Source organism: Amblyomma mixtum, chromosome 3 (assembly GCF_055824585.1).
Source record: "Amblyomma mixtum isolate Tamu chromosome 3, ASM5582458v1, whole genome shotgun sequence".
In the NCBI taxonomy this organism is placed as follows: Eukaryota; Metazoa; Arthropoda; class Arachnida; order Ixodida; family Ixodidae; genus Amblyomma; species Amblyomma mixtum.
In genome coordinates, this window is record NC_143014.1 from 203,454,073 (window position 1) to 203,480,899 (window position 26,827).

The following is a 26,827-nucleotide window of genomic DNA, read 5'->3' on the forward strand; positions in this document are numbered from 1 at the left end:
TTACTCATTCTTTTTTTTTTTGGAATCTCAGGGAACGCAAAAGTATTGTCCTGTGATTGTCCTTTGGCCTTCTCTTTTTCTGACATTCTTTTTCTTACCATACGCTTTCCGCTCTATGGATGAAGGTGATTTCGTGGCGTGTGGCTCCATAAAGCAACCAAATTAAGGTGTCGCTCCTGCATGTAATATAGTTTGTGCGCACAAGATGGAACCAGCGCCCTCAATTATGCTTGCGTGTTCTCCAGGGTACGGGCCGCCACTGGGTGGCGCTCCGCCGTACCCCCCAGCCCATGGCGGTGCACCGCCCCCTGGCGGTGGTTCGTATGGGCCTCCAGGCGGCAGCATGCCGCAGCCGCAGCCTTTCGGAGCAGGACCCGGGTATGGGTCTTCAGCACCATCGCCGGCACCCTCATACGGGGCCCCGCCGGCACCACCATCGGGCTACGGCCCCCCGCCGCCGTACGGTGGCCCGCCGGCAGCGCCATCTCCATCGTACGGGGCCCAGCCGCCGGCCTATGGGGCTGCTTCGTCAACCTACGGGCCCCCTTCGGGGCAGCCCGGTGCCAGTGGATACGGCGCATCTCAGTACAGCGGGCCGCATGCAGGGGCAGCAACGAGTAGCACATATCAGCCGCCTCACCCTCCTCCTCCTCAGGGCGGTTACGGTGGACAAGGCAGCTACGGCGGTGGGCCGGGTGGCGGATATGGCACTGGCCAGGACTACAGCTACGGCGCAGGAGGGGTAAGCACCCTTTCTGAACGGCTTGTACTACATGCAGCTGGGGGAGTGTCCATACTGCGCTTTGTGCGCTGTGCACAGGCTCTCAAATTTTTTCAGTTTAGTTTTAAGGCGAAAGTTGCTGCACGAGGGACTCTCTTCTGAGATTTTGTTAGTGAAACAGCTCTACAGCACGAGGCCCAAATGAGAAGACGCGACGAGACACAGCTCTGATGAGTGCTGTGTCTCGTTCCGTCTTCTGCTTTTGTCCCCGTGCCGTTGCGCTGTTTCACCAAGAATTATGCGTGACCAACTCGCCCACCAGTTGATGTTGTTCTGAGCTTTGTATTCAGTTTTCGGCATATGTGCCCTACCTAACTCTCGGGTTCACCTGCTGCCAAGCGAGGATGTAGGCAATGTGGAAAGAGACGGCGTTACAGCGATTGGGGAGTTTTTAATGTGTGCTAGCACTAAGCGGCGGATTTTCGCATATTAAATATAGTTCGTTTCCAGCGACTAGCCAACACAGCCGACAATGAGATGGGAATTATTGCTACATTTTTTCCGGTTTTGATGCGGAGTGTTATGATCAATACATACCGGAGGAAGCTTTTGCACATGATTTCACACCTTTTCATTCGTAACTGGAGTGGGTCCGGTATTTAGCGATGATTGTATCAGGAGCAGGTGGTGGTTTCAGCAATTATGTGGAATGGAAGTCTTGAAAAATGGACGCCTCAAAGCTTTTAAAACAAACGGTTACATTATTTATAGCAGTCTAGTTTCTTTTAGTTAACAGGGTTAAACGTCCCAAAGCGACTCAGGCTATGAGGGACGCTGTAGTGGAGGGCTTCGGATAATTCGACCATCTGGGGTTTTTTAAAGTGCACTGACATTGCACACTAGATGAGTGATATGGAACGACACGCGCGCCAAGTGCTGGGAGGGATGAACTTCTTTATCCATCGGAGCGCAATGCTTTTATAGGCAAGTCACGCATGCGCACTGGCGATAAGCTTGTCAGCGCCGAACAACAACAATGGTTTGGTTTGGTTTATGGAGTTTAACGTCCCAAAACGACTAAGCCCTAAGCCTATGAGAGACGCCGTAGTGGAGGGCTCCGGAAATTTCGACCACCTGGGGTTCTTTAACGTGCACTGACATCGCACAGTACACGGGCCTCTAGAATTTCTCCTCCAAAGAAATTCTAGCCGCCGCGGCCGGGATCGAACCCGCGTCTTTTGGGTCAGCAGCCGAGCACCATAACCGCTGAGCCACCGCGGCGGCCAACAACAATGGGCATCTAGCATTTCGCCTCCATCGGAATTCGACCGCTGCGGTCTGAGTAATGAATGACAAACTAGCACGAAATTGAATTTGTAATTATTTTTGCCGCCTTGTGTTGCCCGAGAGCATAATCTAAGCACAAGTCATGTGATTTCTGGATTTTTTGTGTGTGTTCCTAAGGACTGATTTTGAAAACCTTGCAATATTTTACGTTATGCTTGACTTCTGTTACTTGTAATGAAATGTGTCCGTGTTAAACACACATTGGAACTTCCTGAAAGTCGTATTGGGGCTGATAAACGAACTACTTGAAACGAAATGGTTGAGATCAAGGGAAGTTTCGAGTTTCATGCTACACAATACATTGGACCTCTTAAAAAGTTCATTTTACCCGTCCTTTTCACATGCAGTTAGTTACAGTGCCACTTAATCGTACATAAATGCCAAAATGAATAAACAAAAAAAGAACACCAAGGCGTTTATTGAGTTCATGGACGCATCTGTAAAGCAATGTCAAGGCCACTTTTTGCGACTTGTCAGCTAGCGCGAAAAAAAAAGCGGACAGAGACAGAGAAAGAGACGGGACACACGCTAGCTCTCTGTCTCTGTCCGCTGTTTTATTCGCGCTAGTTAATACGTCGCAGCCAATGTCCCAGCACCAACTAGCCCAAGTTTCTTGTTTAATGGCCACTTTTGTAGCATATCAAAAGGTTTTCTGTTTGAGCTTATTTTGCCTTCATGTATGTACACTTAATATCAGCAGCCGCCGCGGTGGCTCAGTGGTTATGACGCTCGGCTGCTGACCACGAGAGATGCGGGTTCGCCTTTACAAAAATGTCTTTAGACAGTCTATAGACTGTCCATAGAGCTGTGTCTGTAAAGTCTATACACTATGTGTAGACAAATCCTAGAGATTTCTATAGGCAATACAAATCCTATAGACACTTTATGGAGAATGTATAAACCGTGACCATACACTTTTAGTAGACTTTTGTCTATAGACAGTCTATAGACTGCGAATATACAGGAAGAAATATCTATAGGAGGGCGGTAAAGTCTATCAGAAGTATATAGACCACTTTTATAAGGGTGATCCCAGCCGCGGCGGTCGCATTTCGACGGAGGCGAAATGCTACAAGCCCGTGTACTGTGCGATATCAGTGCCAGTGCACGTTAAAGAATCCCAGGGGGTCGAAATTTCTGGCGCCCTTCACTACGGCTTCCTTCATTACCTGAATCGCTTTGGGACTTTAGGCCCCTATGAAACCACAAAAAAGCTTAATATCAGTGGTAAATATTTTTATTGTGGTTTGTTCTAATGAAACAGCACTCCATTCACCGAGTGCGGTTGTTTGGAACGTGCGACAGACACAATTACACGCTACCGAAGATAGTTGCTATTTTAATTTGACGTACAGGTTTTTAATTTAGCATAATTTCGAAAGCGAATAATCTCTTAACGCAAATGAATTTTCTCGCCATATGAGATACGCTGTCTTTGTTCTTCGGAGTAATGCATTCGAAGTAAGCGGTCTGTTGTTAGTAATTTCAGCAACTTATCGAGAGTGCTGTTTTAGGCTATTCCAACTGCCAGTTGTTCCAAAATATTCCTTCGCGATGCTGAAGAGAAGGCGTTCTGTGTACGTATCGTGATCGGTGATGGCAGCGCCCAACTTTTCGCATGCATTGCCACTGCTCAGCCCCTATCTCTCATAGGGCAACATGGTTATCTTTCATCGATGAAAAAGCTCCCTATGGTTTTCATTATGGATCCTGACCGTGACCAGAAGCCTCGGAGGCACGTTTTTTTTCACGTAATATGGGTTTTTATTGACGAACTACAAATGGACAAATTAGTGCTTAAAGAAGCATCGCTGCGTGCTTGAAACGGCGGCAACAACAATGGCCTTCAAAGATCCGATCAGTTGAACCCTTCCACCCATATTCCGCGCTTAAAGCGATAGTCCAAACATGCGCTAACTTGCCGACCGACCAATTCACCACCAGCGCAATAGGCTTTCTAGGGAACTACTTCGGGCTATTGGACTGGCGTTAAATTGCAAGTACTTGCAAGTGGTCAGCCCCTTTTCTCGTGTTGTTTCTCCCTGCGTGTCCGCCCGATCCCGCGGTAAACTATGCTCAAGAGTAAATGCCATCAGTCCATCAAGAAGTTCTTCTTGAGTGCAAGCCGCTCCGTTCGGTCAGACTGAGCGGCAAGTGCGAGAGCTCTCGTTGGCCTCGCATAGAAACAAAAACTTTCACTCCTCATGTTTCTCGAGCAAGGGCACTGGTAAATCTCAGCGCAAAGGCAGCGCGCCTTAGTTTTACTTTCATGATGCATGTGGCGCACTGTCATTTGTTTTTTCCAGGGCTCACGGGGAAACCTGTCGTCGTCCAGCTACAGCTCGGGATCCGGCACCTCAATGGGCGGCAACTACAGACCGCGTTGCGTAAGTGTGTCGGCAGAGAATGCTTTGGTTTCGTTCTCCCGGGCTTCTGGTGCAATAATTCGTTACGGAGACTGTAGATTAGTCGACGTCACATGTCGCGATGTGTTGTGCGTCGGCCACCGAAGCTAGCTGTGCCCACTTACGAACCTGACATTTCAATGTTGAAATTGACCTGTGACACGATCGCAGTGCCGCCTAAAGGCACCTTTTCTCACACTGATAAAAAAAAGAGTTACTCTTATAGTTCTGGCCGTTCCATGGGCAGCTAGAACAGTAGCTGCATCGCAACCCCCTTGAAACCGGTAGTGCACATACTGACATTATAAATATCGAAAAATTCACAAAATCACTTTGGAAACAAAAACCTAAACAAAATAAAAGGCTTAAATACTCACGAGTCAGGTCATTTACATGGCCAGTTGATTCAAGCAGTTACCTTTTAATGCACAAACTTTCTGCATTTATATTTTGGACAATGATATTCCTGTCATTTCTAGTTATGACGGGCTTGGCGAGTTGGTGCGGTGAATAGCGAAACATTACAAGGGTGGTTAGTTTTGCTACGTAAACAATACAAGTGTCATTGGGCGAAAATGCCGGCATGTGTCTCTGCGTGGCCTCCGAGACAGCATTTACGCTCTGCTGCCAACGCAATTACGTTGGTTGGTTTAATGGGTTTAACGTCCCAAAGCGACTAAGGCTATGAGAGACGCCGTAGTGGAGGGCTCCGGAAATTTCGACCACCTGGGGTTCTTTAACGTGCACTGACATCGCACAGTACACGGGCCTCGAATTTCTCCTCCAAAGAAATTCAACCGCCGCGGCCGGGATCGAACCCGCGTCTTTCAGGTCAGCAGCCGAGCACCATAACCACTGAGCCACCGCGGCGGCACCAACGCAATTACGTTACTATGAAGGATAACACTAATATATTAAAAGGACGGCAGAGACAAGTTGACGTTAGTATAACGACTCAGCAAATCATGATAGAGATGACTGCCTTGCTCCTTGAAAAATTGCGTATGTAGTTTCCTTAGTAGTACTGGATACCTTAGGCTCTGCATTTGGTCAGCTAAAACATAAATTTTTGTTCTCACCAATTTTTTGGCCCACATTACTGGTCCGTTCATTTTGCTTTCGCGACATACTGAAATTGAAACGGGTGGCGCAAAGATTATAGCTTCGCTCAGCGCGAAACCACGGCCTGGATACAGCCATTTCTTTTACAGGCTGAAATCACCGTATTGATCGCGGAACCGTGAGTCTATGCACGCTCTGACTCAGTTGACAAAGATGCGTTTTTTGGACCTGGATATGTGAACTATTGCCATGTTCTTTCTCGCTAACACAAATGGCAATGTCGACTGCAGTTTCTAAAGGAGGACTAACAGAACGAGTTCGCCCACTACAACGTATTATTTATTTTCAATGCTCGTTAAAACATAACCATGGGGCAAGTTTGTACATAATATGAATTTACATTTAGGCGATAAATGTATACAGCTCTGCGGTAAGCGCTGCGTTGTGAGAGATCGCATCCCTCTCCAGGGTTGATGCTTGAGGTGACCGCCAATTTGGAGCAGTCGCTCTGCCTTGCTGTCTAATCAGGTGATTAGCAGGTTTTAATGCGAGACAGAAATTGTCGGCAATCCGAGTGGGTAACGATCTTCTGGCGTAGTTTGAAGGGAGTGCCAGAGTTCGCGCTCGTAGTTCATGCGATATACACGTCGACAATGCCCTTCACAGCTCGACAATGGAGTGCATATTGCAACCGCGCAAAACGACGAGGGACGAAGAGAGGAAAGCACAAGACAAAACGCGGAACTTCAACTAAGGTTTACTACGAGGAGAACCACGTTTACAGAAGATTCGTAATCACACCTGATAAACAGCCTTGTGAGATGGTCACCTCAGCGATAGAAGCCCTTGCCAATGAAGCTCGATGCCCACGGAAGCACTGCCCAAGTGAAAAACAGCAACGTCGGAGACCCGTGGCTACGCCGTACTTCCACCAGATTTCCCATCGCCTCAAAAAAGTGGCCATGAAATGTGATGTCCCGGTGATCTTCAAGGCGCCCAAAAAGCTTTCGGGCATGTGCAATATGGAGCAGGGAAATGGAAAAAAGAATGAGTGCCGCACTAAGCACGTAGACAGGTTCGTTCCCTGCAAAACTGGGGTGGTGTACCAAATACACCTCACATGTGGGAATTGTTACATTGGGGCACACTGGACATTGCCTGAATGTTAAGACTTCAGGAGCACCGCGCAGCCGTTGAATCATTGGCGGGGGGCAGTGAACTGGCAAAACATTGTCGCCATTGTCGTAACTGCACGCCCAGGTTCCACGACACAATTGTCCTGAAAAATTAATGACCCAGCTTAGGAGGGAAATTTTTGAAGCCTACTGCATAAAAAAAGAAAATGACCGTTCCTTAAGCACCACTTCAGTGTCCTTATCCAAGAAAGAATTCAACTATCTAGAAGCTAACTTGCGTCACGCGCGCCCACGTGCCTGTATAATGTGATGGTATCTGCTGTTTATCAGGGCTGATTACGAATCTTGTATAAATGTGGTTTTCCTTGTAGTAAACCTTAGTTGAAGTTCCGCGTTTTGTCATGTGCTTTCCTCTATTAATCCCTCGTAGTTTTGCGCGGTTGCAATATGCACTCCATTGTCAACCACCAACTAGCCCGCCTTCGCCTGTTACTTCACAGCTCGCTTCACAAACTTGTTTTAGCACGTTTCAGAGGGATCGTATTCAGCCTTCTGAACACAGGGCAATTCTTGGTGGCAGAGATGCCGGGATTCTTGCCGCATTCTTCCGTACTCAGAGTATACACATCTTCCATACAGCATCGTCCTTGTCTGTGTGTCCCTCCGTTGTCGTTGTTTCTTCTCCGCTGCAGTTTATTATTAATAATGTACCAACTAGCTCAGCAATCCGCCCTAGTAACCTTCTTTCGTCGACACCAACATGGACGATTGTGCGCTGCTGCGATACACGGAATCGGCAAGCCTGAGCGGCTGCCATTGGTTATATGATGCCCACGCGCATTGCGTTTCATCTCCCTTCTTTCCATGATTCTTTGTCAGCTGTGTAGAGCAGCTTACATGAAATAGTCATACCCAATCTCTCGGCCTTCCGTTTGCCCAGGTGCGCTCAGGTTATCAAGAAAAAAAGAAAGCGGGGTCGGAGCTTGTCTCAAAAAGCAATGGGAGCCCCGCGGCGGTGAAAAGTCATGAATCCAGCTGCCAGTAAAAAGGACGCATTCAAGTGCTACAGAGCGGTGAACTGTGGTTGCCGTCTGAGCGTTGCAAATTATTCTGAAAACTACTCTGCGTTTACTAATGCGTGGCCGTCTGTAAGATGCTTTAAGATACATGCGTGACTACGTGTAAGGTAATTAAACATATTGTTACGGGGAGGTGTCTACACAGAAATGTGCAGCGCTAAAAGGGACTCAACGACTTGAGGCTTGAAAAACGCTCACGCACCCACTCTCAGCGTCGTTGTCTTCAAGAGCACCGATAGTCGCTTCGCTGTCAACTGGTAACACTAGCCTCCGCGGGTGAAGTCACCGTCCCGGTGAGTGCAAGACGGGCGAGGTGAAGTGGGAGTGACAGGGCTTGAGGCGGGTAACATGCACTATTTCTGTAGGCTGTGTAGAGGACGGGGACTTGCGATGGAGCGGTGCGATCTCGTAGGTCACGTCGGTCACCAGGCGTATAGGACACGGTAAGGGCCTGTGTAAAGAGGCAGACGTTTTTTCGCCCAAGTCCACACAATGAGCAGGAAGCCAGAGTAGGACGAGGAATCTGGGAGAAGAGTGGACATCACGCTGGTGACTGTCGCAGTGGTGCTTTTGCGAACCTTGTGAGGCAGACAGGTAGTGACGAGCAACCTGGTGGGCAGCGTCGGCCCGGGCGATGACATCACGAGCATAAGTAGTGACGGAGTCGGCGGCAGGCAGGAAGGCATCGAAGTGCAGTAATGGGTCTCGTCCAAAGAGAAGAAGGGCGGGTACCTAGCGGTATCATGGCGAGAAGTGTTATAAGCGAAAGTCATAAATGGTAGGCTAACATCCCAATCTCGGTAATCATTCAAAACATACATATAGGGCATGTCAGTGAGCGTGCGGTTTAGGCGTTCCGTAAGGCAGTTTGTACGAGGGTGATACGCCCTGAGGAATTTCCACCGAACGGAGCACGAACGAAGAATTTCGTCACTCACTCGGGAGAGGAAGCAGCGCCCACGGTCGGGGAGCAGTTGACGAGAGGCGCCATGGTGGAGTAGGATGTCGTGCAAGAAGAAAGTCAGCCACGTCACTATAGCGCAGCTGGTCGGGAGGGCGCGCATGATCGCGTACTTCACGGTGTATTCTTAAGCACTTAAGCACATAATAACTTTTGTAAAGCAAACAATGTCCCGACTCCAATCAGCATGAATTTCGGAAAGGCCTATCAACCCTATCAACGACACCACAGTTAAACAAATCCTACATGACTTAGCCCTCAACTGATAATAGTTGACAGCTTGGACTTGATATTTTTAGATTTTTCGAAAGCATTTGGCCGCGTGTCGCATACTTAGTTCACAAAAGTATCAGCTGTCTCGGCAACTGCAACGTCACAAAATGGTTGAAAGCGTATCTTTCAGTCCATCATCTCTGAAATGACTATCGTTTTTCATGGCTTGCCAACGGCAGGATTCTTGTAAGGAAAGGAGAGGGCGATAGCGCCGTTGTTATTCGTTTTTGGTCGACCTAGTTATTTATGATATGATTTCGCTAAGCGCTCCTTCCTAGTATTCTTCTGGGTACTGCTTTAAACATGCCTCCAATCACTGCTATGCAGGTAGACTGTACAAACCTTTAAAAAGTTCCTCGACACTGATGGTCGACGGTCCCTAAACTGGGTTAATTTCAATCTTAGATCTGGAGGAATAAGCGGGATGGACTCCATCATCTCCTCAGTGAAGCACAATACGCTTTGATGTTCTGATGTTCTCCGAAACATGGTTTGCCTCGGAAGAGGACATTCCGACGTACAAATCATACTACATGAACTGCAGTGGCAAAAGAGGTGGTAGCGTAGCAATGCTAGTCAAAATTGAATTGATCCTGAGCTCCAGTTCGAGTTTTTCGTGTGTAACTTCTTTTTATGAAACGCTTGTTGTTAGAAGTGGCATTTTAGTGTTCTGTGCGTGTCACTACCCCTCTGCTTTCAACGCGCATTTCTTCTTTTCATTTTTAGATTCTTTCTCTGAATTTGCCAGTGAAAGAAAATATGACCTAATTCTTGGTGGTGATTTTAATGACAATATGTTAGTTGACAGTAGTACGAAGTTGGAACTAGAATTCCTGTTAAGCACCCATCCTCATCAGAATGTTATACGTCACCAACTCGAATCACTCCGCAATCAACGAGACTTTTAGATTTCTTCATTAACAATTTTCATGTGTCATGTAAAAGGTGGGGCTTTGATACATAGCGTTAGTTTCCACTTGCACATTTTATCTCTGTTAATCAGGTCATTAGTACACCAAATCGAACACGTTGAGCATTTTCTTACCGACTAATTAACACTGGTACGCTATCTGCATTTCGAAACTCTCAAACAACAGTCAAGTCGAACGATGTGTTCGCAGCAAGCGACCCGGACATAGCCTGTGACATATTTATAGGAAAGTTCACTGAAATCTGCTTCGTGTTTTCCGATCAAAATATTTAAAACATCTAAAAAAAGTCAGAAACCTTAGATAAATAAAGAATTGCTTAAGCTAATAAAAAAAAGCACGAGACCAACAATGCAACACATTCGTAAAAAGTAAGCCTCCGGAAGCCCTCAAATGACTGAAGAAATACCGAAATTTAGTCACTAAACACCTTCGTATTACAAAACGCAATACTATTTCAACCTGTTTAACCCCACAGAAGGACGCACGGAAAACGTTTGGAAGGCACTTAGCGCTGCTTTAATACTCCCTCGGAAACTGCAACTAAAATTATGAAAAGTGGGACAGATATACATGGTGTTTAGTTAGCTATAGTGCCTTTCAGGACTTTTTCTGTCGGTTGGTGACGCTACAACCAACAGCTCTGAGTTATGTTATATGAAGATTCCAAATGAACAACCAGTATTTATTGAGCCTGCTTAGGATAGTGAAGTTGTAGCCACCTTGTTTGGCCATTAATAACAGCAGGGTACTTAATGCGGAATGTATTCAGATAAAACCTGTAAAATATGTGATTGACATACCAGCATCTTGCTTACCTGTATTGTGAATATGTACTCGTTCACAGGCATTTTTTCCCGTAATATGCAGACGGCTAAAATAACAGATATATTAAAAAAGGGAATACAAACGACATTTTCACTAAACACCCTAGATCAGTTTTACTCGTATTGTCCAAAGGTTTGGAATGAATCCTTCTAAACGCTTGTTTTCATTTATTGAACGCTTTAATCTCATAACTTCAGCGAAGTACGGCTTTTGCAAGTATAAGTCTGCAGAACTCGCCGTCTTGGCTCAAAAGGAATTCATTCTAGAAAATTTTCAAACTAGAAACATCGCACTTGGACTTTTCCTGGACTTTTCAAATGGATTTGACCTCATTAATCATAAAAGTTCCCTTTAGGAACTATATTATTATGTTATTGGAGGCAACGCTCACAAATTAATTGCATCCTATTTGCAATACCATTCTCAGTTTGTTGTGATTGGAGGAAAGCATTCCACAATAAAACCAGTGAAAACAGGTGTCAAGCAAGGAAGTATCTTGAGACCTTTTCTATTTATATTTTATATTAATGTAATTGTCCGCACTGATTAAATAGCACATTATATAATTTATGCTGATCATAGGAATTTATTCCTTTCGAGTGACTGATGTGTTGATTTGGCTGCTTGAGCGAATAGCACATTATGCAGAATAAATGCATGGGCTCAAATAAACGGCCTAAAACTAAACGTTGACAAGACCAAGGCTAGTATGATTCACCACTGCCACACATATGTCCAACTGCCCCCAATTTTCTTAAGCAATACCAAAATTGAAATAGAAAAAGCCTTTAAATCATGAAGCATGTATTTCTCGGAAAACATGACATGGGATGATCATGTGAACTATATCATTAATACACTGGTTTGGGTTATCCGTGTTTAACGTCCAAAAGAAACTCAGGCTATGAGGGACACTGTAGGGAAGGGCTGCGGAAATTTCAACCACCTGGGGTTCTTCAATGTGCACTGATGTCGCAGAATACACGGGCCACTAGAATTTCACCTCCATCGAAATTAGACCGCCGCTGCCAGGATCAAACCCGCGTCATTCGGGTCAGCAGCCGAGTGCCATAACCACTGAGCCACCGCGGTTGCATTAATAAGCTGTCTAGGACAACCGGCATTATGCGTCGCCACGGCTATAATTTCCTTGTGTCCGTTAACGCACTGTTAGACAATCCTTTATTTTAGTTTTTACTAAACTACGCGTTTCTTGTCTGGTCCACAGTAATAAGGTCACCCACGGACGCCTAACGCCCCCTGTCGGAGCGGACAACAGACAATAGTTGTCGTCTGCTCCGACAGGGGGCGTTAGGCGTTCGTGGGTGACCTCATTACAGCGAACAGAGCCACCGCTGCGCACGACTAACGGAACAACGTCCGGCTTAAACAGCATCGCCGTTAAAAAGGAAGTTTATTAAGGACTCCGGTGCGTGCACGACAAAAGAAAGCGTGCATGCAAAGCGCACCTCGGTTTGTCTCGCAGCTGTGGGGCAGAGGCAACTGAAGGTTTAATTCTGCTGCTACATCATGCAGCTTCGGTTCAGCTTCCAGTGTGCACGATTGAACGGGGCGGAGACAGGACGACACACCAGCCTTAATGAATCACGGGTTTGTGGTATGTTGCTTCTGCCTTGACTAGCCCCTGCCGCTACGCCCTTTTTTTCGTCCAGAATAGACACTGCAACTCGTTTTTAGGCAGCAGTATTCTTTACGCAGTTTCGGGAAGTGCGGCTTGTTTATTCAGAAGGCGGCTTCATTCTGGTCTAGATCAAGCCTCCTCCTTGATTATGAGAAAACAAGAGAAAAACATAACAACGTATCCCTGCCCGTGGGAGCCGCAAGAGGGCTTCTACCGTTAATTGTTGCTTCCTTCTTCTTCTCGCCAGGATGGAACCCTGAGGCCGTACCCTAACTTCGATGCGAAAGCGGATGCACAAGCGCTCCGGACAGCGATGAAAGGATGGGGTACGTTGACAAGCGTTGTGCTTCGGTAAGGCTTTCAAACGCCCAGCGTGTAGACATAACACAAACACTGTACCTAGAGCATTATTATTAGTGCGGCAATTTCGGGTCAGTAATGAACCCGTTATCGCAGCTGCTACACGATCTGCTAGTTTTATTAAAATTTTTTTTTAGGCTGGACAGAGTGCGAATGCTTAAAAGGTCACTTAACTTGTTTATTCACCTGACCAGCTATTCATTAAATATTCAATACCACCCGCTGCTTGAGCAAAAAACGCAGAATGGGGGGCGATGGATGTGCTCGAATAGATAAGCCAGTTCAAGTAGGCCTGCGATGAATAGCAATATACAGCTGCTCTTGGCAGTCACTTGATGTTGGCGGGTATGCAAGGCAGTCAGGGTGTGCTCGCCATCATGGCTAATTTATGGGCCTGTAGACGAGTAAGAAGCACGCCCCAAATCCAGACACAGACGCCTTAAAAACAAACAAAACGTACGCCTACTTTTAAAACCTGACACTTGCAGGACCTTTAATTAAGAAATCAAGAATGTGGTGCAGCTCCCGGCTAGCGCTGCTGAGTCATGTGGCCCACCTGGCTTCAATGGAAGAAATCGCATTTTGTGGGATAAGTGATCGCACAGATAACGGACTGAGTTCTTTCAAGACAATTTGGCTCTAGGTGACCTCCCTCGTACGTCAAAAGGGAGCGACGTCTCGGTACCTCGCCTGACGTTTGTTCCAAAACCATTCAGACTTCAAAAATAAGTGTTATGGAAGCGACGAAAATTTTAACCCTTTTGGGGGACAAAAAGCATTTTTGGAGGGCCTACAGTTCAAACTGGTTTTTTCAGTGGCTTCAAATAGAACGAGGACTGGGCTTTCCATTGTTCACTGCCGTGTTTGTCGAAACCAATAGGAAAACGGCCCTAAAATTGGCATTTTAAAAAGACACTTACCTCGTTTCATGCGGTTGCGCCCACATGAGGGCAAATGTCGCACCGTAGCCGAGTGGCCTAATTCTACGCGGCACAGACAGAGAGGCTCTCGCTCGAACCTTCGCCCCGCCGTCGGTCCGAACAGAATGAAACGGCCATGAAGCGCGCGTGCAAAGCTCATTCGCAATACCGTATAACTTTAGCCGCTACGCTCTATTACAGCGAAATGTTGGCGTGAGTTCTGCTTCAAGAATTGTATCCCCTAATGCGTTCTGCCAAACCTAACAGTAATGTTTCATTTTGCTTTTTTTTCTGACGGGTCAGAGAGAAACATGAGGCACGGTGCTGGTGAGGGCTCCGGATTAATTTCGCCCACCCAGAGTTATTTGACATTTACTAGATCCAAGCACAAGTTTATTTTCTCATTCTACATATATAGATATACACACCCTTATTCTACATATATACAGAGAGGTGTTCGGGGGCTTCCCGTAGTAGGAAGCCTCCTTATATACTAGGTAGAGTCCCCAGTCCGGGATGTGCGGCCTCCGTGGTCGTGGTCGCAGCCGAAGTTCATGTCCAGGAGCAGAACATCATAACCGCTCAGTATCTCCGGGTCATGCACATCGTCCAACATATCTTTAGCTGCCTTACCAATATTATGATTTATAGTAGCTGATGGTCATGCATTAATTCCCGTCTTTTTAGGCACAGACGAGGACGCCATCATCAACATCCTTTGCAGCAGGACGTCACCCCAGAGGATGGAAATAGTCACCGCCTTCAAACAGATGTTCGGCCGCGTAAGTGTTTCTGCGATTTGTACTTTCGTTCGTTCGTTTCGTGTCTGCAACGATATCAAGAGTTTCAGGCAGATTCGCGAGAACCCTTAGTGCTCCCCGTTAAGTGACCCAAACAACACTGGAGTGCCGTTTGCGAACCGCATGAAAATATCGAAGCCGAAGGGAATTTGAGTATAAAAGGGACACTGAGGACGTACAGAAGTTGGCCTGTATCGATAGCGGTCCACGTTGTAATCGCAGAGAGGCTACTCTCACCGAAAATGCAGACATTACAAGCTAGAAAAGACCTAAAAGCGAAATAAAGGTGTCAAGTAAAATGCATGCGTTGACAGGGATTTTATGCAACGGATCCCGGAGGCTACGCTACAGTGCCATTCATTTCAACACGGTGGCAATCCGTGCTTTTAAAGCGAAAGCACTCATGCGCTCAACAACACCGACCAAGAACGTTGTCACCTACGTACGTACGTACGCATGCACGTAAAGAAAAAGAAATCAAATAAGTATCCACGACTTGCAGTCGAACCTGCGGTGGAGCGAACAGATCAGCTTCGCAGGCTGTCTCGCGAGAGCACTAAGCTATCGACGCAGCCGGTGACCCCTCGTGTTAAATTGCAACATACTCTCGTGCTGTTCTTTGCCCATCGTCGTCTTCCATCTACGGCGCGAACAGATCAGATCAGCTTAACCTCGATCAGAGCTTAACCTGAGTCTAACAGCGTCGCCAGATGTGCCGACGACCCAGAAAAGCGAAACCATGAGCAACCCAGGCTAAACACATGCTTTCGCACGTCTACTCGGTTTAAGTACGTTAAAACCCTACCGATTGTCGGTAGGAACGAGACGACTTTGACTGGTAGATTTTTAAATCTAGTTTTCTATGTGACAAATACGCATTTTGCTTCCGGACAAAGTGCGAGCATAGCCAGAAAAGGGAAGAACATCATATTTTTACCAAGAACATTAATTAGGTGATTGTTGCACTCTGTCACTTTAACACTGTTTTCATGGGATGAGACAGATCTTAGGGACACTTGTCAATGTGTTCAGCTTATTCAACCTCGATGATTCTATTCCCAGCATGTGCAGAGGGGGCCATTAATTTCAGTTCGAACAGCGCTTTTAGCCTAATGTTTGAACCTATTCCTGAAGGCAAAGCACCCTGGCGCAATACACTCAGGCGTTAGGATATTCCTGAGCTGCACTGCTGGTGCAGCAACTGCCAAGCCATGTCACGCATATGCCACCCCGACCAAGCGTCCTGGCATAAAGCTTGGGATTCCTTACACATCACCTCGCTAGTACGAACTCGCAACTGGGTGCGAGAAGACCGTCAATGACCTGCTTAAGTTTGTCTCTGGCGGATCGTTGACCGGGCCTTTTATCGGTTTACACGCAGGGAGCCGCGTCTCGGCTCGGCGAGCCGCTTTGGCCCCACTGCATGTATGCACAGGGGGTCTGCGTATATAGCGAAAGGAGCAGTGATGCGTTCTCGAGTCTACTTGGAGGTTGTCTATTTCGGATATAACGCATTAGATGCACGCGCACTCGTATTCTCCAAACCGCAAGCACCCACGCTCATTCTTCGATAAGCCTGACAGTTAACTGCTTGTGGATCTGCCTACGAGAGATCAAACATGCATGTCCGATCGACATTTTTAATTTCAACGAAAAAATATATAATAGTGGAAGTGCACCCTGAAGAACATATCCTAGCTTACTTTTTGAAAAAAAAAAAATCCCTTTCCGAAAAAGATCAGCCAACTAACTTTGCCGCAATTCGCGAAACCTGAACTTTGGACTACTATAAAAAGAGATTGTTTCCAGCCAGTTGTCCAGATATTTCTCCGTCGGCACTTCACGTACAGCTTATAATGAGGCGATTGATATAATGGATATAACAATATAATATAATGGCGCAAAGGAAGGTTCTACAAGACAGGAAGAAACGCTCCACAACCTTGCGTTATTCCTTGTTCGAAACAAAGACGATCAAGAATTCATTAGCTTTGTATAATTTCGCGATCTATAAAAGCGCACAATGTCCTGACGATAGGAAGCATTGAATCCTATAAAATTTGAGCCCTGTAAGACTAACTCATTGCTTTACATATACAAGCAGCGCTGACTTCCCGATGTTCACCGTCCCCCAAATGGTATAGCTATACTAAGCGAAAGCGCCCTTCTAGGAGGTTATCTGTGGAATGCCCTCCAAGTGACCTGGCGTTCATAACAGTAGCCTAAGCCTAGTCGTACAGAGGTCCACACTTGTCTAAAGCTAGAACGAAGGTGTGCACAGGTGACATTTGGTTCTGTGTGCTGGGCTCAGTGCAGTTCTTTTTTTTTTGACATAAGGAGTAAAGCACGCTCCATACAAGAATGAATGCGCAATAAAAAACAATGTTTTGAACCCTGGACCACTCGAAGATGATGCCAGTATACTCCGTAGTGTACCGTTCGCGCTCTAGCCTAGTGTGTGGCGCACCGTACTAACGTCTCGCGCATACAGTGCTTAAAAGGGAATACGCTTAAACGGAGACAGGCAATGAGCAGTCGCGTGGTGCAGCAGGTCCAAGAATACTTTGCGTTCCGGCGGAACAAGGTCAATATTTTTTTTTTATGGCGTGCTCATCTCTTGCTCGCCGGTAGAAGTGGCGTCGAAGGATACAGTGATGAAGGAGCCGCCTATTGTCATGGGTGTTGTTTGGTCTTCTTGGAAATATGAGCCGAGGTATAAAGAGCATTGTCCAAGTAGGTTCGATCGTTTTCATGCGGATTCCGAGCGTGCTTGCTCTCAGAGTTCGCTTCAGCCAACCATATCACACACCGCAGGACCTAGTCAAAGATGTCAAGTCCGAGCTTCGTAGCAATCTCGAGGCCGTGATGGTGGGCCTGCTGTACCCGATGCACGAGTACTTGGCACGCGAGCTGCGCGCCGCCATGAAGGGGCTCGGCACGGACGAGGACTGCCTCGTGGAGATCCTCTGCACGCGCAGCAACGACGATCTCCGCAGAATCAAGGAGAGCTACAAGGACGGTGAGCGTTGCATTGGGTGTGTGTCACTTAATCAAGGCGGCTTATCACGCAGGTCATGCGAGTAATATGCTCGTTGGGTATGTTGGCTTCCGTAAACATCGCGTACCTCTGCAAACCGTCCTCGAGGACGGCAGTTGTGCGCGTATAAATGGAGCTAATCGCGCGGTCTAAATAGGAACTGTCATCAGAACTCAGAAAAATTGGTTGTACTTCATCGCAGTATAGTTGCACAAAAACGCTGCAACAAACCGATAGCAAGAAGCAGCGAATTTTGCAAAGGTGTTGCACTCATTTATAGCTGGGACCGCCACGTTTAAGCCATAAGGGTACTTCCCGCGTTTCCTGTGAAATAGTTTGCGTCCCTTGTGAGGGATAATGGTGCAGCTGTCGAGGAGCGCGGATCCCTGCACCTAGCATACGCCGGCATACAGCGTGAGCATGTTTTTCGGCCGCCACTGCAGTTGTTTCCAGTACACTCGCTCGCGACAGCAGCTACACTCACAACCTGCAAGTTCTGGTACTTTTTGTTCACGTGACCATTGCCGCCTCACTGCTTCATCGCTGTTCCTGCTTTTACTACCCTAGAATATCTCTGTAAAGAAACTTGCTGGAATCATGTCGACTGTTTTTAGTGCGGTGACCAAGTGTCCGGAAAGCACATGTAAACCACTGGTTAAACTGATCGATCTACTGAACTCCTGATAATTTAGATGTTGATTGAAGATACCTTCCCTGAATGAAGAAATTTTAAAACTTATGGAGCCATTGTCTAGCTGGGTCGGCTGTCTGCGTATATTATGGGTTGTAAAATGGATAGGAAATTTATTCAACCGTAGTTGTTGCCGCTCACCTCGAACATGTGGCGCATTTCAGTGCGGGATCATGAAGAAACACTGCATGCGAATGGCTAGTATGCTACCCGAGACGAAGGTTCACTAAGCGCGGCAGCAGTGAACAACAAAACAGTCATGAGCAAAATTTCACGGGATGCGGGTTCTTCGGAAGCAACATTAGTCATTCTTTGTGGCCATGCAAACCAGGTCTCAAAACAGCTTGCAAGCGTGAGAGGACATGCACGATACATTCGCTGGAAAGAATACAACTGTCCGGGTAGAAAGGCGAGGCAGAAATAATTTTATTTTGCGCGATCCCCCGTCTCAGCTTTTGTTTGTGACTGTACGTTGTTTCCGAGGCTCGGTTTGGCGTCTGAGTGCAGAGCGATGCAGCTAGTAGTTGTGTGCGCGGTGACTACAATGTGTCCGCCATTACCTATTGGCGGCGCCTCTTTAGGGCACGCAGAAATTAAGTTCGTTTCAGTACTTTCGTGGGCTGCTGATGTCTGTCTTAAATTTTTCGTTATTATTGGATTGAGCTTCCTTAGTGCCAGTCAGTCACGGAAATGTTCTGAAGTACTTGTTTATTATTTATTCGTCTTTTTTTTTCACGACGTCTTCTATTTGTAGTCTTCGGAAGGGATCTGGAGGATGACATCAGAAGTGACACATCGGGCCATTTCCGAAGGCTTCTGGTATCAATGTGCAATGTAAGTGCAAGCGTTATTCCCTGACTCGAACTCACAGGCACTGCACCAAAGCCGAGTTAACGCTAGCCAGCTGACGCATATTGCATGCAGCTTTGCTTTTTAGTTTGCTTAACACCCTTGGGAATTAAAAACTTTATCAGTGACGTTACCACTTTACTGCCTGCTTTGTGCAGGCGAGTCGTGATGAGGGCGTGGCTCCGGACCCTACGCGAGCAAGGAACGACGCCCACGTAAGTTCGCCCCACCGGCCTCCACGCGAAAATTTCTGAGGGATGCTCTTCTCCATCTTCGTGTTTACGATGGAATGCGAAGATAAAGCACTATTTACTAGGACCTCTGGCATTGAACTTATCAGAGACAGCAGGCGCGAAAAAATATGACTATTTTTACATAGTAAAAAAGCAGTGCGGCACCGACAGCGACGATGGAGGCAATGATAGCGCTCTCATACCGCTTCTTGCAAGCATTGGAAAAACGCAGTCATGACTATCGGCGTACGTGGTGCACCACGCAGTCAAAGAAAAAGCAGTATAGATACACACACAAGAAAAGCACTTTTTATAATTCCTTAATTCGTTTTTTTTGCAGTGCATTTGAAAGGACCAACTTGAATGCGCCTTAGGGTAGCTTGAGGTATTTCGCTCGACTGCGTCACCCTAGATCGATAGGCAAGATGTGTGTGCATTCTGTTTTCAATTTCTACATATTAGACAATAAAAACGTTTTTTGAATCACAAACGAATTGATCCACAATACCACCCTTGCGGTTTCCTGCGCTGCTTTCGCATTTTTCTTTTGGCGATAAAGTGTTCGGCTTATTAAAGCAACTTCGTGCATTCGCTTCTGACAAGAAATAAAAAAGGGCTCCGGACAACGCGGACAGAATTATTCGCTTAAAAAATGAAGAAACACACATATCAAGTGACATGATGCCGAGATGCAAAAGAAAAGATTTGTCGGCTGTTGACAGTCGAACCTGTAGCGCAAATACGTGCTCTTCAGTTGTTTGGATCTTGAATCACATGAAAAAAATATGCAAAGCAAACAATTTTTTTCCACTTTGGGCAATCAGCTCAACTGTCTTCAAACAGTTTCTAAAGGCGGTCTTGTAGGTCGTCCGTTCAAACCGTATAGATCACGTTCAGATTACCGTTCAATTAGTCGCGTTTCTTTCACGAGAAAAGCGAATAAATGATTGCTCCCGATACTCTCGGTGCCTCCGTTGACGTTAGCGGCGACCTTCGTAGCGCATTTTTTTGCTTAAGCCCGCTAACCTCCATTAACCTTTAATCATTGCCCACGACGTCATCATAAAAATGGTGATGAGTGAGCCTTGAGTACGTGGTATTCATCGTAATAGGAGCCGTCTGATACTTAACAGTTAGGTCAATATACGATGGGTGTTTATTAGGTTTCTCCACCCTGAGCTCTTTTTTTATTAGGTGATCAAATTTAAAGTTTCTGGATTGAAATGTAAGTCCGGAATGCCTCTTTCGCAGGAATGATCACTTTTCCATAGAGACATCACCAACGACGATGCGCTAGTGGGATAGGCGATAGGGAGAGCACATCGAAGAGCGATCAGCTCATGAGAAAGAAAACATTTTAAACTGTGCTGCAAACGCGACACCTTTATTTCCACTACTTAATGAAATCCAGGAGGCAAAGTTATTGAATAGCTTTCCCACTTGATCCAACAGGGCTGACTCTAAGTTGTTTGTGAACATGGCACGAACGGAGCGCAACTATTATCTTTAAAAACGAAAGGCTGTACATAAATATCGAGTACGTTAACAAAGCCATTTGATATCTGCATGGATAACGTACGTGATGGCGGCTTACCATGCTTAATCATGCTTTGGGATGCATCCGGCCGGCGTCACTATCAAGTAAAAGCGACAGTGGCCTTGATATGCATTCATTCAAAACCGACATGGCCTAAAAGAAGGAAATCAAAGGCCAATGAGAACATTTCAATTATTGAATAATATTGACAGATAGGCTTTAACAAGATATCCGCCTGGCCAGATAACACCCAGCTTCAAAAGTGGCGCTCTCGAGCTATTATAGCACTGCATTAGACTATATGAAATACAGTGAAACGCACTATGTATTACTACCTTTCGAAAAAAAAAAAAACCTCTCCGTTAGCAAAAACTAATACGTTTGGAATATACGGTGAGCTATTTAAATTGTATTTTAAAGACATGTTGTATTCTTGAATGCACTAAAATTATGTAGGAAGTACGTATGGTCTTCCGAGTGCGACAAAGCCTTCACCACCCTGCGAGCTCTACTCATCTCTCCGCCAATACTGCGCCATTTTCACCCCAGTGTTCCCAATGAGGTGCACACAAATGCTAGTGGTATCGGCCTCGGCGCAGTGCTCGCCCAACGTAGAACCAGGATTGATGAATACGTCGTCGCATGCGCCAGTCGAGCTCACACAAGAGCACAGACCAACTACACTGTCTCGGTAAAAGAGCGCTTGGCCATATTCTGGGAACTTCACAAATTTCATTCCAACTTGTACGGTCGACCGTTCCACGTCGTTAGAGTCCATCACGCGCTGTTCTGGTTATCATCACAGAAGGCTCCCTCAGGCCACCTCGCTCGCTGGGCTTTGCGCCTTCAAAAATTGGACATCCGTGCAACCGTGTTATCTACCGCTCCGGATGGAAGTATGCCGACGCGGATGCTCTGTCTCCCTCTCCTATCCTACCCACGACCAGCTCCTACAACCCTTCATCCTCGGAAGTTATCTTTTTTTATCTTCCTCTCAGCCTCATGATATCTGAAGAGCGGAACGATCTCTGGATCGCCTCCTTTCTCGCTGGTCTGTCTCAGCCTTCGTCGCAACCTGCACCACGAGCCCTGCGTCGACAAGAGCCAGATTTTGCCATACGGGATAACCTTTTATACTGCCGCAACTACCTCCCTAACGGGTGAAAATGGTTACCGAAAATCTCGACCTGGTTACCCCCTTCCGACCCGGCTGTCTTGTTTGGCTGGGGGTTCCTGCAGTACATCCACACTTGTTCCAGGAGCCAAGGCCCGTACCACAGGATTGAGCAAACCTCTCCTGTCAGAAGAACAGAAAGCTGATAGAGTTGGTTACTGTTATGCATTGTAAACATCTCGAAAAAGACGAAGACGAAACAAGCAGTGCAGCGCTCGTGTTGTCATGTTTATTCCGTCTTCGTCTTTTTCGCGCTCTTTGTAATGCTCTCCTATTAACTACGTCGTCGTGCCCGTCATGCCTTCTGCCGATCTTCGGCGCTGCGGATTCGAGAGTGTTCGCGCTCACCGCCTGAAGCCGCATTACAAGCCTTTTCCTTCCTTTGAGTCGCCAAGATGACTCCGTCTTTGCTCGGGGGGTGATTGCAGAGATGAAAGTGGCCCAGCTGCAGCCCTATGGGACTAGCGGACAACGACGAGCAGGAGGCAGTGAGTCTCTTGGTTCGGGGAACAGCGCGCTGAGAGACCATCTTTGATGTTCATGCCATCGAGCCCTATAAATAAACCATCTGTTACAATTCATTCATTCATTGAAATCCACCATTGAGCGCACAGGTAAGTACTCCATTGCTGAATATCGCACTTGCCCCAGTATTTTTCTCGTCAGCTGTGGTCGGTTCTTTTATTTACAGTCACAGCTGTATATGGTATGCTTTAAAAACAAATCCTGTTTTCTCTGCGACAGACAGCGTGCAAGCAGGAAGAGGTAGGGGGGAAGGGGGGGAGAGGGGAACATGTCAGCAATCTATGCCCTCCACGCTCTCCACGCATTGTTGGAAACCAATGCAATGCAGATGTCAAAGTAACGCGAGATTATACCGGGCCTGCGGTACCGATCCGGTTGTCTCACTTCAAGAGGCAAAGTGCATCGTCTGTCTTCTATATTGTCGCGAGTGGAAGATAAAGACGAGGAGTGTTTTGCCGCGCGCCGACGACGACGTTGCTGCTGGTGGACCTCCCTGTTTTTCTGTGCTCCCTGTCTTCACCCGTTCTCGCCGCCGGCCTGTACGTCAAGCCGTGACAATATAACGAGCAACAGAACAACACCGTCTGTACAGACATGTTGATGATGAATTTTTATGGCCCAAGGTTATCTGTGGCCAAAGCGCGCCATGACACAAGGTGGTTTCTTATACTCAAGGTGGGGTAAAAGACCTATTTCCCAAGCATTTCTTCCGAAAGGAGCCGAACGCCAGGCAGGTGAAAGATTGCACCCATTGTTTCATCGGTGGGTGCCCGGCGGAACTGTGGATCGAACCCTGCACCTCCCGCATGCGAGGCGGATGCGCAAAAGACTAGGCTACCGCTAGTCGCTAGGGGCGCTCGCGGACGTTGGAGGCAGCCGAGGGTATCAGCGGTGCCGTCGTCTGCTGCAGTAGCTACGGTGCGCGGTCGCTTTGTGAACTGCGTTCCGTGTAGAATTGTCTAGGATGTCTAATTTGTCTAATTTGAACCACAACATTTGAAAGCAAATGTAGCGCACACGGCAGCGTGAGGGACTACACCAGACGCTTGTCCAATTCGGAGAAACACCTTGAAGTCGGGGCATTGGACGGTCTGAGGGGTAGTCCGGCATCACAGCACACGTTTATCGCGAGGCTTTAAAGAGATGTCAATTTCGAAATAACGTTGCATACGTTTGCATGTTCTTAAAAGTACTCGCCAGCTGTTAGCGTGCGCTTTCTTAGGTTTGCTGCGATATTAGGAATTTACTATCGAAAGTTCCTTTACCTCTGCTTCTATGGGCCGCGGTCCCACATGGTACCCCTACCCGGGGTAAATCCTGCACTCTCATACTGCGGAATTTTCGAAGTACATCGGCTTTGAAATAACGGTCCACGCTTCCAAGCTTTCACATTATGCTCTAGGAGGCACTCAGATTTTGGTTAAAAAAAAGGAAGACCTCAAACACAAACTGCGAAGACTGAAAACGTATTGAAAACTTGTTTGCATGCATTTCTGCGGGCCGTACTACCATATGTTACCCCATCCTGACGACAGCTGTGCCACAGCATCTTGTGACATTACAGTTCAGCGTTGATCATTTTGCTGTGCTACGCACCTCTCATTTCTCTATAAAACGCAGAAAGAGGGAAGATCTCCTGTGTATACCTGACGACCACATACACTTTCGCGACGTAATGCAATTTTTCGCCATGTTGGCTTAACCCGTGGCTCATGTCATTGACGACGTTGTCATGAGCAGGTCGAGGTAAACGAATGCTTTCTGTCGCAGTAAAGCCCTTCAGAAAAGCGTCGTCAAGAGTTTTTGATGTAAAAGAGCTTGAAACGCAGTGAAATACTATTTTAGCCCAGCTTTCTGCCGTTCGATGAAGCTGGCTTGAGGAGTTAAAGTCGTGTTGCCGCGTTCGATGTCTGAGGGGCTTGACGCGTTAGGACGGGTACAAGCCAACTATTGCCTGCTTCGTTTTCAGAGCGCAGAAGAGGGCCTTGGGGATTTTTTTTTTACGTGTGCGCGGCATCGTGTTTATTCCAGCCTATTGGAGACGCCTCCATTCGCACTAATATGTCGGCGCATGTGTCATGTTTGTAGTTCGGGCCATGTTCATGGAATCGACAACGCCATTGTTGTACCAAGAGGCCCCTTTTTCCTATCCTCATACCTACCTTCAATATTTCTACCAGCACCTGCAACATTTCTACAACATGCGATTCAGGCATTGACGACCGCTAGATCAATTCTCACAATATCCTGATGTTAGTGGTAAGTCACGGTTAATTTAGTGCGACTGCCTCAAAGTCCATTCGCTAGTACTCATTCACAAATGTCCAAAACCTCGGAGATGTGTGCACCACAGCTTGCATCTCTAGTGACGTGAGCTGCTCACGAAGTGCGTGCAAACTTTGTGGCATGGTATTAATGCTGGCATTGCCTGGCCAGTTGCCTATGAGAGCAGGAATGCGCCATCTATCCAGGTGGTCGAAATTTCCGGAGCCTTTCACTACGGCGTCCCTCATAGCCTGAGCTGCTTTGGGACGTTTAATCCCCATAAACAATAAACCATCTTTTCTGTGAGTTAGAGCACTGCCTGTCGTCCAGGATAATGCATCTTTGACAAGTTCCCCCTCTCCCAAGTACGCTGAGATTTTTGAAGCGGACGTCTCTCTGTCGATACCAATTTGTCTCGGTGTCAAACTCTACTTACGCATGTTGTGTCGTCCCTGCAAATCTCCTTCGGGTTACTTTGGCCGGCTACTCTTGCGTAAATCCTCGCTTAAAAACCGGACACACGTACTCAGCGTTTTACTCATACACAGTATGTCAACAATGAAGTCTGCTGCCGCTTTCAGAACTGCCGTTCCTTGTGCCTGGGTCACTGTATACGATGCATATACATCACAACCCTGTCTCGCGCTTTCTTGCAGCATTTGCAGCAGGCCGGCGTTCAGCGCTGGGGAACTGACGAGTCCGTGTTCCAGCAGATCCTGGCCAGTCAAAGCTACGAGCAACTGCTGCTTGTGTTTCGTGAGTACAACGGCCTGACAAACCACACCATCATCGAAGCCATCACGAGAGAGATGAGCGGGGACCTGCGAAAAGGATTTCTCGCTATCGGTGGGTCAACATTGCTGTTCCCGAACAGGGGCGGCGTTCTGTACCCCTTGTGCAGTGGCTCTGTGTGATATTGTTTTTTTTTTTTCCATAAAAGAAGGTTCGTTAGAACAGGCAGTGTATTTCACAGCAAGGCACGCAGTCACTAATCTGTACTCAGATGGCGTGTCAACGGGGCCGGCATGGCTTGTTTTATGCGAAGAGCACTGCGGAAGAGTTCTTGATCATTCGCCTTCGTAACCCCGTCACATATTTCGCACCATAGGATGGCTCTCGGCTTGGAAAGCTTTCTGCATAGGACGCATTAAAAAAGCTGTCTCGAAACCAGCTGGCACCGGAAAACGTCAAGGATAACTAAGGTCAACAAAAGCCCTTACACAGCGATATTTGAAGTAGACGCCGAATACTTTTCGTGCTCTTAGTGGCACACAATTTTTTGTCACACCGAAAAACGTCGAGGATAATTAATGTTAACTAAAGCCGGTACACCGCGATATTTTAAGTGGAGGCTGAATTGCTCGATGCTGTTGGGGGCCTTTTTTTTTGGGGGGGGGGGGGGGGGGGGGGGGCAGCAAAACGGCTAAATATCAGAAAAATTATCTGGTTTATGTGAGCAAAACTGAGCGCAATGAAGGGAGCAATTACTGATTAGCATGCCCAACTGAGTGCAGCCATGCAGCCACAAAGTAAAGCTGAATAGCTGTATATAGCTTTCTTTGAATGGCAGCGCTCAAGTGGTTATGCTAGCGCGTTAACTACTCTTTTCATTGAAATCTACACCTACACCATTGGAATCTACTCCATAGAGAGGTTCGCCGTACCGAGGGTGAAGCAGTAAGTGGTCAACTCAAAATTACTATGCAGCGGCTTGGTGTGAAAACGCGTTCCTGAAGAGGTAGAAACCATGGGAACAACTGATGCCTGCGACCTCTAGCGAGGACGGCGAGAAATAATAAACACCGAAAAGAAAAGCATCATAGCTTAGCCTCTTTCAAAGGAACCACGGTGGCAGAATTAAATGATTAAATTGACAACCTCAGAACAATCTAAGCAGAAAAAGGAAATGAAAATGGTGCAGATCAGCTGATGCGAAGGGGGCGGAATCGAGTTTGCATTTATATGCTGTTGCTTCACTTAAGTCTATGGTTTGGTTGATTGTTGCAGATAGTTGCACAAGCCTGCATATACTTGAACAAATTTCGGCGTTTTG

General features: G+C 46.9%; 1 protein-coding gene across 1 annotated transcript in view; it reads left to right on the top strand.

The window, feature by feature from the left end:
* Positions 1-4,380: 4,380 nt before the first annotated feature.
* LOC149353343 (annexin A4-like) overlaps positions 4,381-26,827 on the top strand; it is a 29,338-nt gene continuing 6,891 nt past the window's right edge. Inside the window, exons 1-7 of the mRNA XM_089577327.1 lie at positions 4,381-4,455; positions 12,631-12,709; positions 14,351-14,445; positions 17,278-17,482; positions 18,946-19,025; positions 19,199-19,255; positions 25,431-25,620. Of these exons, the coding sequence (XP_089433453.1) occupies positions 4,429-4,455; positions 12,631-12,709; positions 14,351-14,445; positions 17,278-17,482; positions 18,946-19,025; positions 19,199-19,255; positions 25,431-25,620 (733 nt within the window). The 5' untranslated portion in view covers positions 4,381-4,428. The remainder of the gene's footprint in view (positions 4,456-12,630; positions 12,710-14,350; positions 14,446-17,277; positions 17,483-18,945; positions 19,026-19,198; positions 19,256-25,430; positions 25,621-26,827) is intronic.